Raw genomic sequence first — 15,840 nt, 5'->3', positions numbered from 1 at the left:
TAATAATAATAATAATAATAATAATAATAATAATAATAATAATAATAATAATAATAATAATAATAATAATAATAATAATAATAATAATAATAATAATAATAATAATAATAATAATAATAATAATAATAATAATAATAATAATAATAATAATAATAATAATAATAATAATAATAATAATAATAAATAATAAATAATAAATAATAATAATAATAATAATAATAATAATGATATACAGGCTTTTCAGTTAGTATTTTTTTTAGCATACTAATTCACATCTTGTTTCAAAGGGAAATGGCTTTGCTGCAATTACAGTCCCACAAAATTAACATTCATTGTGGATCAACCCATTATGCGAGTATCTCTCTCAGTCTGAAATATCGAGGGACTCCAGGGCCATCTGAACAGCCTTGTAATCAATATCTATTAGTCCTCCCATCAGAAGAATTAGATTTCACTATTAGATCAGCCTATTCCCCTGACTGAATGTCAAACATTATAAATTCGACAGGACATGTCATGCATTGATGCAGTTGCTTAATGAAAGAGATCAGATTGAGCAGAAATCCAACAAAATGAATTGTAAATTCCACAAAGGTGTTATTCTTCATTATGGCCAGTAGATGTCAGTCTTACACAACTAAAAAGACAGGCTACAAAGCAGAAAGTGGCATTCACGTTTTAATAATATCGACATAGTTACATAATGAACGGGAATTACCTCACATGTAGCGTCAGCCGTCGGGATAGATTGTGGGACATATTACCATTAACTTGCTTATTACTGACCTGAAAGCTTTCATTAGAAACAAAACCAAGTTTAAGAAAATGTAATTTACAGGTATGTAAAGGACTTTAAATGTATTTAATCCAGTGTCCGTCTCTCTTAACAACTTTGCCATGCAGTGATAGAAGTGGCAAACATATTCAGGACATATGAGTATAAATGTAGCCTAATAGAGATGTGGTGTCACTTCCCAGTGATGCATATGATATAAAAACACTCACAAGTGAAACATAGAATGTTATATGAGATGGGTTTGTATTGAAATAGAATGCTACAAACACAAAAGATGCAGTCTATACTGTAAATTTCTAGAAATGGCTAAATAAACAGTTGTTGGGGGCTATTGACTCAACTGTAATTGTACTGCAGTTGTATTGTTTGTATGATACACAAAAATCCTTCATTGTATTACCTCAAACTTGGAAACGTGTTGTTATTCACATAAATTAAGTGCTTATCATAATGTGCTCAATACACGATCCTAATAGGTTTTATAGTTGAATTTGGTATAGGGTTACAGTGTGGTCCAATTCAGAAACAGTGGCCATTTAAAGTGCTTAACATCAACAACATTATAATGTTTTAAGTAGACTAAATAATATTATAATAAATTAAATCAAAATCACTGAATACATGATAAATATATGTAAAAACACATAATATGGTCAGGAAACCAACCAAACTAAATAATAAGATGTGTATTAACTTATGAAATATCACATTTATACAAGTCATTGCACATTGTCACATGATAGATATATATATGTTGTTTTTTCAGTTTTTTTTCCATAACATCTAAAGAACAGACTATTACAATTCAAAGCGACTTCTTTGTTTGTTTTTCAAATGCTTTGCAGCTTTGATAACAATCCATTGACTCATAACACAATGAACTCTTGCATCATGTTCAGTTATGTCCTCCTCATCCTCCATCTCAGGAGTTCAATTCGATGGAGGGGTTTTGTCCTCAAACCTCAGTCAAAGTATCCACATCACTGCTAAGATCAATAGTATATCTGTAGCTATACTGTATAGTAATCCTTGGATTTCAGGTGATAAGTGAATACAGGTGAACTTTTCAAGTGGATGCTTCTCTTTTTGGCTGTTTTTCTTTTCTTTTTTAAGTGAGCTGTTCTGGGGTCAGTTGCCGTCCATTAAGGTGGTAGTAGAGGAGGTTTGAAGGTGCATGCTCCATTACAGTGGCGAGGGGTCAACATCTTGCAGGAGAAATGGTGAAGGGCGTCGTGAGCTTCTAGGGAGGAAGGGGGTCCATCAGTTAGAACACTGATAACATACACAGCTTCAACTTAGCAACATTAACATTGGGACCTGACTGATATTAGAAGACACTGCAACAGGAAATACATGTCATTCCATTGAAACCGTCTACAGGCAAACTCATTTTTCAGATTATTTCACATCTTTCACTTTCTTCTATACATTTGACACTAATTTGACATTATTAGATGAATATACCGTAGGCTACTTGTTCACTTGCCTTCACATTGACCATTGATTATACAAAAAAAAGTAGCACTTGCATATTTATGGTTGGGCAATAATGACATTCTATTGCAACTGTTGTTTTTGGACTATTACCTTTTAGCTTGTGTTGTATTGCATAACGAGCCTTTCTCTCGTGGTCCAACTCGCTGCACAATGTGTCTAGCAACAAAAACAAAAACAAAAACAAAACAAAGAGAAAAAAAAGAAAAAGAAAAAGAATATGAGGTATAAGTAAGTGGCTTGCTTGTATCTGAAGTGCATGCCATGTAATTTATGCTGCTTGTCCCTATGGTATTTAGAGTGACCTCTCTGTATTTAAACTACTGTGTTGCTGTAACATTAAACCAATCCTTTAAAGAGCATTGGTTGCTGTCTACTTCGTGTAACTGATACACTGGGACATAATGGTCTGTCTATTCAATTTCCCAGAGCATGATTTAGGAGAAAATAACCTTTGCAAACAAAACAATGGGGTTTTGATTTCCTTGATATCATTACAATTTACTCAGCTCCAGTAAACACAAAAAATATGCTTGGAGTTTTACAGGAAGGGACAGAAATGGCCAGTAATTCAATATGCAAGTGTCACTTTTCCTTTTTTTTATTTTTTTTTATTAACTGGTGTCTATTTTTTTCATTCTCTTAGAATTATGAAAGGCTTTTTGCCACAAGAAAATGTCTTGTACACATGAATTCCTACTCTATGGAGACACTACTGAAGGAGAGCTACCTCTGACAATCTGGAGCTGCTGGACCATTTCCTCTCTGTAGGACAGCTCACGCTTCATCTGATCCTGAAAATTATCTGAAGAGTAGAACAACCATAATGAGAAGAATGGGTCTCATTCTCCAAAATGTTTCAAAAAGTTCTCTTGGAAGACTTATCTTGGAACCGACTGAGACAGAATCAATGACAAGTTCAGTCCCGAACGTGCTGGTAATATGTCTTAAGGGGCTGAAACGGTCGCACCTGTGATATGATCTGATATCTGCTTGGAGAATGGCATTATGTCTTAAACTCAAAAGCGCGTTCCCATTCAGGTCATTTGCATACAAAACAACGCCTCCAGAGCTCCTTATAAGGCAAAGTAATGACGCAGCTGTGTGGAAATGGATGCGGAAGTGCCTTGTGAGTCTTGCGTGACCCATCGAAATGAGATTAGATTAATGTATTGTCATCATATATAGTACAGCTTGTGGTACACCTGCCGCTGCGCGCGCGCACACACACACACACGCGCGCGCGCGCGCAGTATACTGTAGCCTACGGCGTATGAATGAACGCAGTATAGGCTTATTATTCCATTAATGCCTACGGCGTAATGAATGAACGCAGTATAGGCTTATTATTCCATTAATGACTTGTTGCATTAGGATTTAGTAGATACTATATGCTCTGCCCTATGTACAGTATAGGTACAGTCTGTACTTATACTGTACGTAGGGCAGAGGCAGAGCATAGTATCTACTAAATCCTAATGAAACAAGTAACTAGAATAAGCCTATACTGTTCATTAGATACTGGCGCACACAAGACTTGTTATGGAATATTAATGCAGTCTATTTCCATGCGATTAGCTTTAGTTCTTATTTATTTATTTATCCACTGTAATTTCAGTGTTGGTGTATATAGTGTACCGTAAATCCTCAAATAGAGGAGGGACCTCCAATAAAGGAGGGGCCTCTTATAATGGACGGGGGTGTTGATGCATTTAGACAAACACAGGCCGGTCTCTAATATAAGGTCGCAAAAAAAGTATTTTTTTTATTTTTCGTGCCGTGATATAGAATGAGATAATGACCAAGTATGGTTTTGTCAATATTCCAATGTACAACCCCTCCCCCTCCCCCCCATAAATATATAGATGTAGCAGTACTGTCTATCTGTATGTTGTGTGTGTCATATATGTTATGATGAATTGAAAATGGGGGACCCTGATGTAAACAAGACGAAAGTCTTTCTCTGGTCTGCATCCCCTTAACAATTGTATGTATTGAGCTGTACTGTACTGTACCCATTCTGCAATCTGTTAAGTTTTCAATCAATCAATCAATCAATCAAACAAAGGTCTGTCCCATTGTATACCAATCAATGGGATATATTGCATGTTGACCTGCATTATTTCAAATGTATATAATTAATCATTAAAACATGTGTAACAAATAAGAAATACAAATTCCACAGAAGGCATTAAATAATTATTATTTTCAATCATTTCACAATAATTTCATAATTGTGTTTGAATATCTGAGTAATTAAAGTAATTATACATTTGTCCAAAATAGCTGGTTCAGATATGGTTAAGCAGCTGCCCTGTGATCAGATGAATCCATATTATTTATTTTTCCGACATCAAATGCGTAATTTCTTATCGTACAAATAATGTCATATTTATTTTAATTATGATTAAGTAATTAATTCCAAGGAGGCCTGTAGCGTTAACATGAAGGAATCACTGTGATAACACAGTCTGTCAAGTTAATAAAATGTTCATTTAGTCAATCAATCATGTGTGCTCCTCAGCACTCTTAAATCTGCTCTCAGCCACGCTCAAATCTGATCTCAGGAAAATTTGGGGACTCGCGCTACCAGCCCTAAAATGTCTTAAATGGGCAGAAATCTAATAATAAGAGGACATTTTTGGTCGTAAATTCGTTCGGGAATGAGACCCTCACCCAATATCTTCTTTCTGACATTGTGAGAAACATGCAGGTTCAACCTAAACAATAGCCCTCCCTCTAACGCACAGCCCACTCACATTTGTGTGACTGACAAGACAAAAATTATTCAATCTCAAAATAATGGATAGTTAGTTAAGCTAATTGCTTACATTGTTTTAAAGTAAAAAAGCAAAACAGGCAGAGATGTGTAAAGACATAATATTGGAAAGGTGAAAAACGAATTTCCTATTGGCACTCATATGTAAAAATAAAAAACAATACAAATGAATAGGCTAATAATGATAATAATACTACTACTAATAATAGCCTAATAGATAGATAGATAGATAGATAGATAGATAGATAGATAGATAGATAGATAGATAGATAGATAGATAGATAGATAGATAGATAGATAGATAGATAGATAGATACACAGTAAATAATAGATAGATATAGATAGATAGATAGATAGATAGATAGATAGATAGATAGATAGATAGATAGATAGATAGATAGATAGATAGATAGATAGATAGATAGATAGATAGATAGATAGATAGATAGATAGATAGATAGATAGATAAAGCATTATAATGTCCATAGAAAATGCAATTAGCCAAGACTTACATTAGACATACCTTTCAAAGTTTGAAATTCTCGCTCCAACTTTTTCCTCAGTCCAACTTGCTCCACAAGCTGTTTCTGCAGTTCTTCTGCAAAGGAATAGGTTATTATGTCATACTTTCCATCGTTCAGGATAAAGTGTAAAATGTTATCATCCACTTAGACCAAATTTCAACATTAATCTATAAAACATTATCTCCGTGATACCCAATCCTGAATAACAACCAATTCATTGGTTTATTTTGCTCGCTGCCAGAATAATTGCCACGAATTGCCCGAGGGCTATGGGTTGAAACGCTAATAGCCGAGTCCCACGGTTTTTCCAAGCATTGTAAAATAATTACCTCCATTGCCTGGGGGGCTAGAGGCACGCAGGCTATGGCTGTGCTCGTTAAAATATTAATAGCCTCTAAACGATTTCGTTTTGCAATAATGAGTCAAACTCGGTGTCTCGTGATTAAGTGGTTAACAACTAGAAAACAGTTAAGGCCAAACATACATATATTTTAGTAGGCCTGCCGCCTGCCAGTGTGCTGATTGGGGCGGAATTCCACTTTTTATTTCAATTACAAAATGACATTAGACCAAACGGTCCACATTTCCCTTAAGTTATATACTAAGAAAACTCACATGGCTATAGTCAAATTTCAGAATAATTATCATATTGATTATTTGCGATTAATTGTCATCTGATAGTGGTCATGCCCAAATAAATATTGTATCATCCCGCATCTGTTATAGCTACACATTATCTTTGTATCATTATAGCCATAAGCCTATACCAAGCAATATCAAATCAATGACAATCAGAGATAATTGCTGCTAATTCAATTAATTAATTAATTAACTCTGGTTGCAGTGAAAACCTACCTTTAGCCATGTTTTCGATGTCTTTATCGTGGACTCTGTTGACGTCACTGCATAATGCTCCATCAGCTACACAAAGTACACCAAAAGTACAACATTATTATTTGTCTACATTTATTAAATTAAGTGCCCAGATGCTAAACAAACAACATCAACAATGAAACAACAACCTATATAAGATGCCATAGTGTCTCTCTCTTGCTCTCTCTCACAAACACACACACACCCTCTCTCTCTCTTCTCTGCACACACACGCACGCACGCACACACACGCACGCACACACACACACTCTCTCTCTTCTCTGCACACACACACGCACGCACACACGCACGCACACACACACACTCTCTCTTCACTGCACACACACGCACGCACGCGCACACACGCACGCGCACACACACACTCTCTCTCTTCACTGCACACACACGCACGCACGCACACACCCACACACACACACACATACACACACACACACACATACACACACGCACACACACACACACGCACACACACACACACGCACACACACACACCTTGGCTGTTCTTCGCTTGGTCCTGATCGGTTCTCACCATGTACTGTCCTGCGGGAGCCCGTTGCTTGGGCCGGTCGGAGACGTGTTCAACTCCTAGATAATTGAAAATAATTACAAATGTATTCCATTCTGCATTAAAAAAAAAAAAAAAAAAAAAAAAAAAAAGGGGTAAATACTATCAACCAGAAAAAGTATTACCATTAGATTCGCGTGGGCTGCTTGGATGTTTCGATCCAATCAATGGCTCGTTCAAAGACATGTGTCCCTCCTTTTCATGAGTATACACCTGCAGAATTAACCAACCAAGTGTGCTTTAATAGACCCCGAATTAAATGTCTCCACCTTTTTCTATTGGCAGATACGCCCGTCTCCTTATTCTAATAATAAGTCCTTGAGATAATGAGGCCATCTTCAAAAACAGAGGCCTGCGATTTGATTATTGTGCTGAAAATGCAAATACAGTAGGCCTATGACAATTATCTGGAACATAATTATGACAAATGGTTTCCTATTTATATTTGAGTCCTGGTCCTTCAGCTAAATTATTAAGAAGATGTTTTAAACTGAGGTAAACAAATAATTTATGAGCATTTTGAGAAATACTTGGCAAATGAAAGCCTGCATGTAAATGCATATTACATTGATTAAATAATCTGCTATAGTTGACATATGAGTGCAATAACCCCAACGGAAAGAAAAAGCAAGGCCCTTTATCCCCAGCATAAACTAGAGGCCTATAGCCTGTAGGCCGTATACTTACTTTATAAAGGGGTGAGCCATTGCGCGTTGACACCTGCGCACTTTGCCTCTCCTCGTCAGAGGATGCCATATGGGGGTCCTCTGGTGATGGTATTGGACTGGACGCAGGTTCTTGGCTCTCCTTTGGACTGCAATGGATCTGGTCTGGCACATGGGAGCTCTGAGGGTCCCCTATCGAGATCCGGAGCGAATCTTCCTCCTCTTGTCCCCGGTTCGACTCCACGTCCACATCAGGGTCATCCGCACTATCCCCATCAGGTGATATTGACCTGTAGCTAGAGCTTTCACTGACAAAATCTGGGGACAAGTACCCGGAGCGCACGCTGTTGTAAGTGTCCCGATTGCCGTAAAGCTTGGCGATGGTCTCTGCGTCTTTGACTACGGGCCTAAAGGCAGAGATGTAGCTGATCTTCCGTGGGGTAGTGTGCGCTCCCTCAATTGAACGAGCCTCGTCCCCGGATTTGTCCTCGTCGTTTCTGGTGGACTGGGAGCTGGAGCAACGCTCAGTGTCATGATAGCCGTCTTTGGGTGTGTTGGCGCACCTGTCACTTTGGTCCGATAACTCCAGCTCACTCTGTCGGACACCGAGGAGCTCTGCGGGGGGTTTGGGCGGTGACTGTTGGTACGGCGGGATGGGCAGGCCGCCCGCGGTGGGCCAAAACACGGGGAACGTGGGGTAGATGCTGTCCTTTGCGCCAGGCCAAAAAACACCGGGGATGCTGGTTTTGTTCGGCTCTGCCACGCCATCGTCCTTCTTTTGACACAATCCAAACCCCGGGAAACCATAGGGGTGGGGGAAGAGCGGCGGGGGGAGCTTCTGAAGCAGGCCAAAACTCTTACTGGGCACCGGGATGACTGGATAGTTCCGGGCGCCGTTCACCAAACTGAGGTTACTGCCTCGGTCTTCTTCACATCGCAGCGTTTTGTGGTGGGCCTCGGGGGAACGTCTTTGGGTAAGGTTGCTTGAGGCGTGTGATTTCATCGAAGAGGACATTTCCGACCCACTCATGGGCAACGTCCTCTTTCGACTCCCCCCGTTGAACATCGCCTTAACATCCTCCCACGCGTGGTTAAGGTCGTCAGATGAGTTCTTGTCTGTCAACTTTAGATGGCGTCTCCACGAATTAAAGTTCGCAGCGTCTGGCTGGGTATACTTGGACTCCGGAGTGCGATGCGAATGGAATATGAATTTATTTGGGGAGAAATACATATTGCAATAGCTGCATTTGATGCACTTAGCTCTAGAGCTATTATATCTTGCAGGGATGAAATTGCCTCTGCTCCCCCACGCGCATTCGTGAGAGACGTCGAATGCGAAGTTCTCCGGTAGTTTCGGAGGGTTGTGTGCGCCTAGGAACGACTTGCACAGCCTCTCGGCCTCGCGCTTGGTGATCATGCCGCAGCGCCGCGAGGAGATGGGCATCGCGCCTGCGCGCCTCAGGATCTCCAGCTGGACCGGCGTGCACTGGACACAGGTGATTCCAAGGGCGACCCGTCGGTTATGGATCTCGTTGTAACTGTAGTTCTTTAGAAGGGTGTTAGAGATCTGTGCCAAGCAAAGTCTCTCCTGGCCATCTATGACCAAGGACACGATTGGCACCCCGTACAAACCGGTCTCACTGACTTGGTTTGGTTTGAGGGAGCTGGGGCTAGAGAAACTCTGCACGTCCTGCTTGGATGTGGGAGAAGAGCTGGAATCTCGTCCCGCTGGTACTGGACTGGATATCGACTCCATTCCTGGCAGTCTGGGAATAAAAAATAAAAAACTAGGTTCAAATGAAGGCCTATAGGCTATAAGCTTATTTGACCACGTTCAAATACATATAATAATTATCACTACGTAACACCCCTATCCACATATTAAAAAAAAAATAAACATAGCATATACTAGATTATAATGAAATTTGTTTTGTAATAGTCTTCTTTAAATTAATAAAAGAAAATTAGACTTATAACAATCTTGGTGCAGGCAATCATTACGCACGCATTACGCAGGCAGGCTTATGAGCTTTCCATGCATAAAAAAATCTAACTGATAACTCACATTTCGATAAGATATAGGTATAACAATAAAAACAATACTAGTACTACTAGCCTACTACTACTATTATTATTATGAATAATAATAATAATAATAATAATAACAACAACAACAATATTAATAACAATAATGGATATTTTACTTGGCCTAATTTAATTAGAGCATTTCACACCTATAGATTAAATTATTTTTGGTTATCTGCCACCAATCTAAATGAATGAATGTGTAATTATGACTTGTAACGTTACATATATATTTTTGTTTGTTTATTTTGGATGACCATACTACTCTGTAAGGTTCTCCATACCCCTACCTGGTGGCAGTTGTTAGCTATCTTTAAATCAGCTCAGAGGTGAGGGCGACTATCAAGAGCCCCATAAAGTGCAGAAGGAAAATACAAGTTGAGCTATACACTAATGCGCTTACCAGAGAGGAAAATAACAACTAAGCCGCTTTATTTGTAATTACACAGGTTAAAATACGTATTTGCTTATAAAGACTAACCCTAATAGGCATCAAGATAATACACTGATTATCGTTACTTATGGTATATTGGTTGAATTCAAATAGTTGAAACAGGGTATTCGAATCGACTTCTATACCTGAAAATCTAGGACTATATATAATTTGGACTATATAACGCAAAAGTTATCATGAAGTCACAATCTTCGTGAAACGAATAATTTCATAAAAGAAACACGATAGGCTATGGATTTAATACAAAAAAAAATATATACAGTATCTAAAAGATCAGGCTGTCTAATTAAAAAGAGAATAGCTTACCTTTCTCTCCGGAAAAGAACACAATGTGGGAATATACTCCGAGGTTTCAGTTGACACAAGTTTTCACGGGTTCTTTTTTTTAACAACCAAAATATAGCCAGTCCAAGATAAATGGAAGTTGCCCACCCCACCCCCCACCCCACCCCAAAAAAAGACAAAAAAAGACAAAAAGATTGGCCTAAAAACGAGAAAATGTCTTCATCTTTCGCAGAGCACAAGGTGCAGCGCGTCCATCCTTCTCTCTCCTCGCAGGCTGAATGGCAAATGACAGTGACCACATGGCAGCCCTCTCCCCATGCAGTCCTCAACCAGAACACTCCTCTCCTCCTCACTGCTGAAGTGACCGCTGCACTAACAGCAAGGCACACCCACTTAACGTTAACGTTCGCTTAACCATTTGTGCCCAGGATCAGGGACAACAGTCTGTTGGTCCATTAAAACTCAACCCAGAACTTCAGAAGAGATCAATAAAAGGGGAACGGATACAAAGCGGGCATATCGTAGAGTAGATTAGGCTGTGTTGAATCTCATAAAGAATTGACAAGCTGGGCTATAGTCAAATGAATCACGTGTAGGCCTATATAGAGTGCAAATGACAATACATTGAGAATTGAACGATAATCAGTATCCATCGCGCAAGCATTCAACTTCAATCATTTACATTTCCAGCATTAACAAACGGACAAATGGAGGGCAACACTGAATATCAAATAGAATGAAACAAACGGACAGCGTGTATATCATTTATCAAGTTACCGGTACACGAGTCACGACCATCTGTTAGGCTTCTCGTGGACACGCAGATCAATTTGAGCCCTCGCTCTCTCTCTCGGTGAAGACGCCATGCATTTTAAGGCTTGTGTGCTTTTGTTCGTGTGTCAAATAATTCGACACGTTTTAAATCACACACTGTGCGTTTTCTTTTCAGGTTTTGGCAATGAAAATGGACCGAATAGATTCGTTTATAATATGCCTCGGGCAAGACTGTCAGATGCTCCCCCAACACACGCACGACAGCCAAATGATCTTTAAATGTGGAGGATTTATTTGAGGCCTGATTCCACAAACAGTGATGCATAGAGCAATATATGATGTGGACCCAATAGACTATACCTTTAAGACCGTATTAACTATTCATAGCCCGATCAATGCCCAACTAAAGCTTTGTCCTGTATGTCAATACCTGCAGGTATATACCAATAAGGTACTGTACTTTAGGTTGTAATTTAGTTTGTATATTGTATATTTTGTATAGTGTTTGGCCTTTATTCTTTTTACTTTTACCGTATGAAGCACAATCTCAGGGGGCTCATATGAACCAAGCATTTCACTGTAATACATGTGACAAATAAAACAAAACGTGAACTTGAAACTAAGACGTTGGCAATAACAGGAACACTTAGTTAACTTATGTGTCACCTTCACCTGTCTGCGCAGAAGGTATGTCGATTTGCCGGCCATATTAAACGTTTTGCGCAAACCAAAATGACACTATAACTATACAGACAAAAATGCAAACCAGTGCCCTTTTAAATAAATTCAGCCATGGATGCACACAGCATACAATCTTGAATTCATACAATGTATGAATGCTTGACAAAATATGTGAAGATTTATGTTTTGTTTAGAGTTTAGACCCTATAGTCGAGAATAGGCCTTAGCCTATATCTAAAAACACACATTAATTAAGGATAGTCATAAATAGCATAATACCTACGCGCCTATTAAATAAAGTTACGGCAATTAAAAAATGATGCACAAGGAACTCAAATAAGCATGTGGGCTCAGGCAGGCTCCTTCTTGGACTGTCCACAGCCATCCTTTATGAAAAGGGTCTGATGTCGAAAGTTGCACTGTTTGCCCTGCGACGCACATAAACAAGTGCAACTTTCGACATCAGACGTCTGCGCTTCATAAAGGAAGGCCGTGGACAGGCTGATTATGCTGCACTCGTCTCGGATGGCCTACAGTTCCATCAGCTTATCTCCCTGCAATATTGATGAGGAAGGGAGCAATAGCTAAACCTGATATAAGCGCGTCGTCTCTCCTTTCACAATCAAGAGGCTTTCCTCGAGCCCAACAACAATAATTACAATTTTATCTGTAATTATTCCTCTCTTTTTAATTATTTAGACCACCGACTGAATGCACCATTGTCACGGCTTATTCTGAGGAAACGTGAGCTCACGTGGCTCACAACACCCTCATCAGCGTGGAGCTGCTGCGCGAGGACAGCGCAGCGCGAGTTTTTAATTAGACGTTTCAGCAGTAATTTTAGGCGAGCCCTTTACCGTTGGATACACATCAATGCGGCCCCTTTTCAAAGAGTAAATTACCTGAGCCTCATTTGTATGCATCCAATTGTTTAAACAAACCTGCACTAAAATATTAATGTGTTTTGGGTTTAAGGCATTAGAATAGCCAAACTCTCATGAGGTGAACCCAGACCTTATTAGGTCAAGACTTGTTGTGATAGCCAACTTAATAAACGAAGCATAAACGAGGTGGGCATAATTACTATATGCCTATAGCTTTATGAATTAAAATAGCTTATTTCTAAGGATAATTTTGGTACAAAGCTCAGGGACATCATGGGCTGCCTATAGTGACATAATAAGGTTGTCTAATGAATATAAGCACAACTTACTGCTATAGACCCAGGGGTTTCACAATTGTTTTATGTATCTTTTATTTTTTATGCCTATGGTCAGTATATAGTCTTAGGCAAAGGGTTAGATTGAGGCCTATAAAAAGTGTTTAGCGTTACTATTGACAGCATTACTATTGGCTATCTTGAATCTGATCTCTCCCTGCAGCACCAGTATAGGAACCAATAGCATATCTTAAAAGGGACTCGTGTGTTTTTGAATAGCACAAATCCTATCTTTGATTGTATTAATTTGCGTAGCTAAAATATAGGTCTTTATTAATACTGAGGCTAACCAAAAGTTGGCCTTCAACTTGAATGATTAAAAATGATCCACATGCGTTGCTCATTACGCCTGTGGCTGTGACTCATTTTGACAAAGTGCAGCTTTAGTAGGCCTGTAGCCTATACTGTATAGGCTGCTTTTAAGCTCACAGGCAGTTGCTTTCTGTCATGGTAAGATAAATCAAGTCCGCCTAATTCAGGACAGGTTTAATAACAGCAGCAATTGAGGCCGAATGTTTTATAATTAACAGTTGTATCAGCACCCTATAAAACCATGACCCCAATAAATTCCATTTTAGAGACCAATCAATCCCCTTCTGAGGCTATAGGCCTATTGATCCCTCCTTGTTCAGCGCAGTTAAGCTGTTTCTCCGCGCCCTTTTTTGTTACCAGTGAAAAGAGCATTTCGATTAGACTTTTTATCGGGAAAAGATTGCTCCGAGAGGAAGACATTGGCTCGAAAATTAAACGGTGACATTTTAATTACAGGACATTGATAAAGGGATCTGGGTAATGTCTGTGTACAGGGTGGCCTCTCGTTGTCCGACCTGATGTGCTAATCAACTTGGACTGCTCTGTAAAAAGGTCACAGACTGACACAATACAAGCGCCTCTGTGGCAAATGGGAATATGAGGGTCCCGGCCGGGTTGAATGAAATGAAGACGCATCCCCCAAACAATACGCGGTCAATATCCCTGCGGAGCAGCCCACGAGATGAGATTGAGCATTCAAGTTTTCATTCGTGACATATTATTATTACATATAGGTCAAATATAAAATAGCAATAGATCACAGTCTGTGATTTATCTCAGCAACAATTTACATGGCGCACCAGACAATTTGATACATATATATACCCTAGTTAAACTGGCATTTTCACCTGATGAAATACTTCGCCTATGCCACAAAATAATAAGGTAGCCTGTTGGAATCATATTCGTTTATCATGAATATTCATGATTAGCAATGGATAGGCAACCTGATCTCCTTCCGTGCGTCCGTATGGGCGGTGTGGGGGAGGGTGGCTACACTCTGACGAACCATCTTTATCACCGAGTGGCAAAGCGAGACGTTGGATGGAGTCAAGTTTGGGCCATAATATTAAGAACGTATAAATAACGTCAATAACCTGCCTATCATCAGCCTGGTCAGCATAGTCCAAACATTTGCATCGGAGGTTATATTTGTAACAGCAAATTAATTCACGATAACAGAAAATATTTTAATTCCTATGTAAAATCTGAAAACGAACACTGAGACTTCCAAAGAGACCTGCAATCAATTGCAGCTTAGCTCAACACAATTTAGGGGTCTAATGATATTTGAGGGAGTGAAACCCAAATCATGTTCAAGGAATTAAGTCTTTATAAGAAACTCTTCTTACTCTAGATGTCTGCATAATTTGTAGCCTATTTGGCAGCACTTCTCTGCGCAAAACGCATCGAGGGGACTGGGAGAGATGAAATACAGAAAGGAACAAGGACCGGGAGTAATCTGGTAGATATACTTTGTTGTATACTCTTCCTCTGTATAATTGGTGTTACAGAGCAGTGTAACGGGACCAGTGGTGCGTTATTGAAATCATCTGGGGTGACACGCACCACGTGTCTCGTCTGGCACACAGACTCTTCAATGAAGGTCACTTCGGTCACTAAGAGCGACGTTAATACCTGCACGCATCACACATGCCTCTACAAATATAAAACAAAGTGCGGAAGGCATTCTGCAGAATCAATCATATGTATAATATGCTGGATGCCTGGATCATATAGACTCACAAAGGAGGCTTGCTTCTCAAATCTCTTTCAGGGCACTTAAAAATAGGACAGGCTTATTGTACACATTCAAACTCCCAGTTTCACAAACTTTTTGGGACCAGTAAACGGTTGCAATTTTGTCTCGAGGACTGGCAAGCAATAGTATTACCTTTGGGGCCGCTTCCATTAAAACTAACACAGGTAAGTCTATTTCCACACCACATGACCTGGGACTGCTGAACAACATCTCCTGGACCAGCAGTACCCGGACTTGGGATGGAGAAACACTATTATAAGATATTCACCTAGTTGAGGAACAGACGGATTGCTACTACAATGCATTATCACCTATTTAACCGTCTGTAGTGTGGTTTGTGAAAGGGTTAACCCTTTGTCGTGTGGCAGTGAAAGGGTTAAAGCCCCCAAATGATGACAAAGATAGGCATCTTATTTCAATGAATAAAACATTATATAGACTATATTTGGATCATTGGCCTAACTCTTGCATGGGAGTATTCAAAACGACTGTATCAGCTCCCTCAGACATCATTGAGGATTGCTGGCCAATTCCACAGTGCACCATGCAGC

At 39.4% G+C, this 15,840-nt stretch overlaps 1 protein-coding gene across 1 annotated transcript; it reads right to left on the bottom strand.

The window, feature by feature from the left end:
- Positions 1 to 1,938: 1,938 nt before the first annotated feature.
- On the bottom strand, positions 1,939 to 9,473 carry skor1a (SKI family transcriptional corepressor 1a; the record flags this gene model as incomplete). Its single annotated transcript, XM_084337096.1, has 6 exons — positions 1,939 to 2,036; positions 2,384 to 2,449; positions 3,021 to 3,095; positions 5,593 to 5,667; positions 6,449 to 6,514; positions 7,757 to 9,473. The coding sequence occupies 6 exons, from the start codon at positions 9,471 to 9,473 to the stop codon at positions 1,939 to 1,941; spliced, it is 2,097 nt and encodes a 698-aa protein (XP_084193222.1).
- Positions 9,474 to 15,840: the final 6,367 nt, after the last annotated feature.

The sequence above is a fragment of the Notolepis coatsorum genome (genome assembly GCF_963971535.1).
Source record: "Notolepis coatsorum genome assembly, chromosome: 20".
NCBI lineage: Eukaryota > Metazoa > Chordata > Actinopteri > Aulopiformes > Paralepididae > Notolepis > Notolepis coatsorum.
This window is presented reverse-complemented; position numbering and strand designations above follow the sequence as displayed.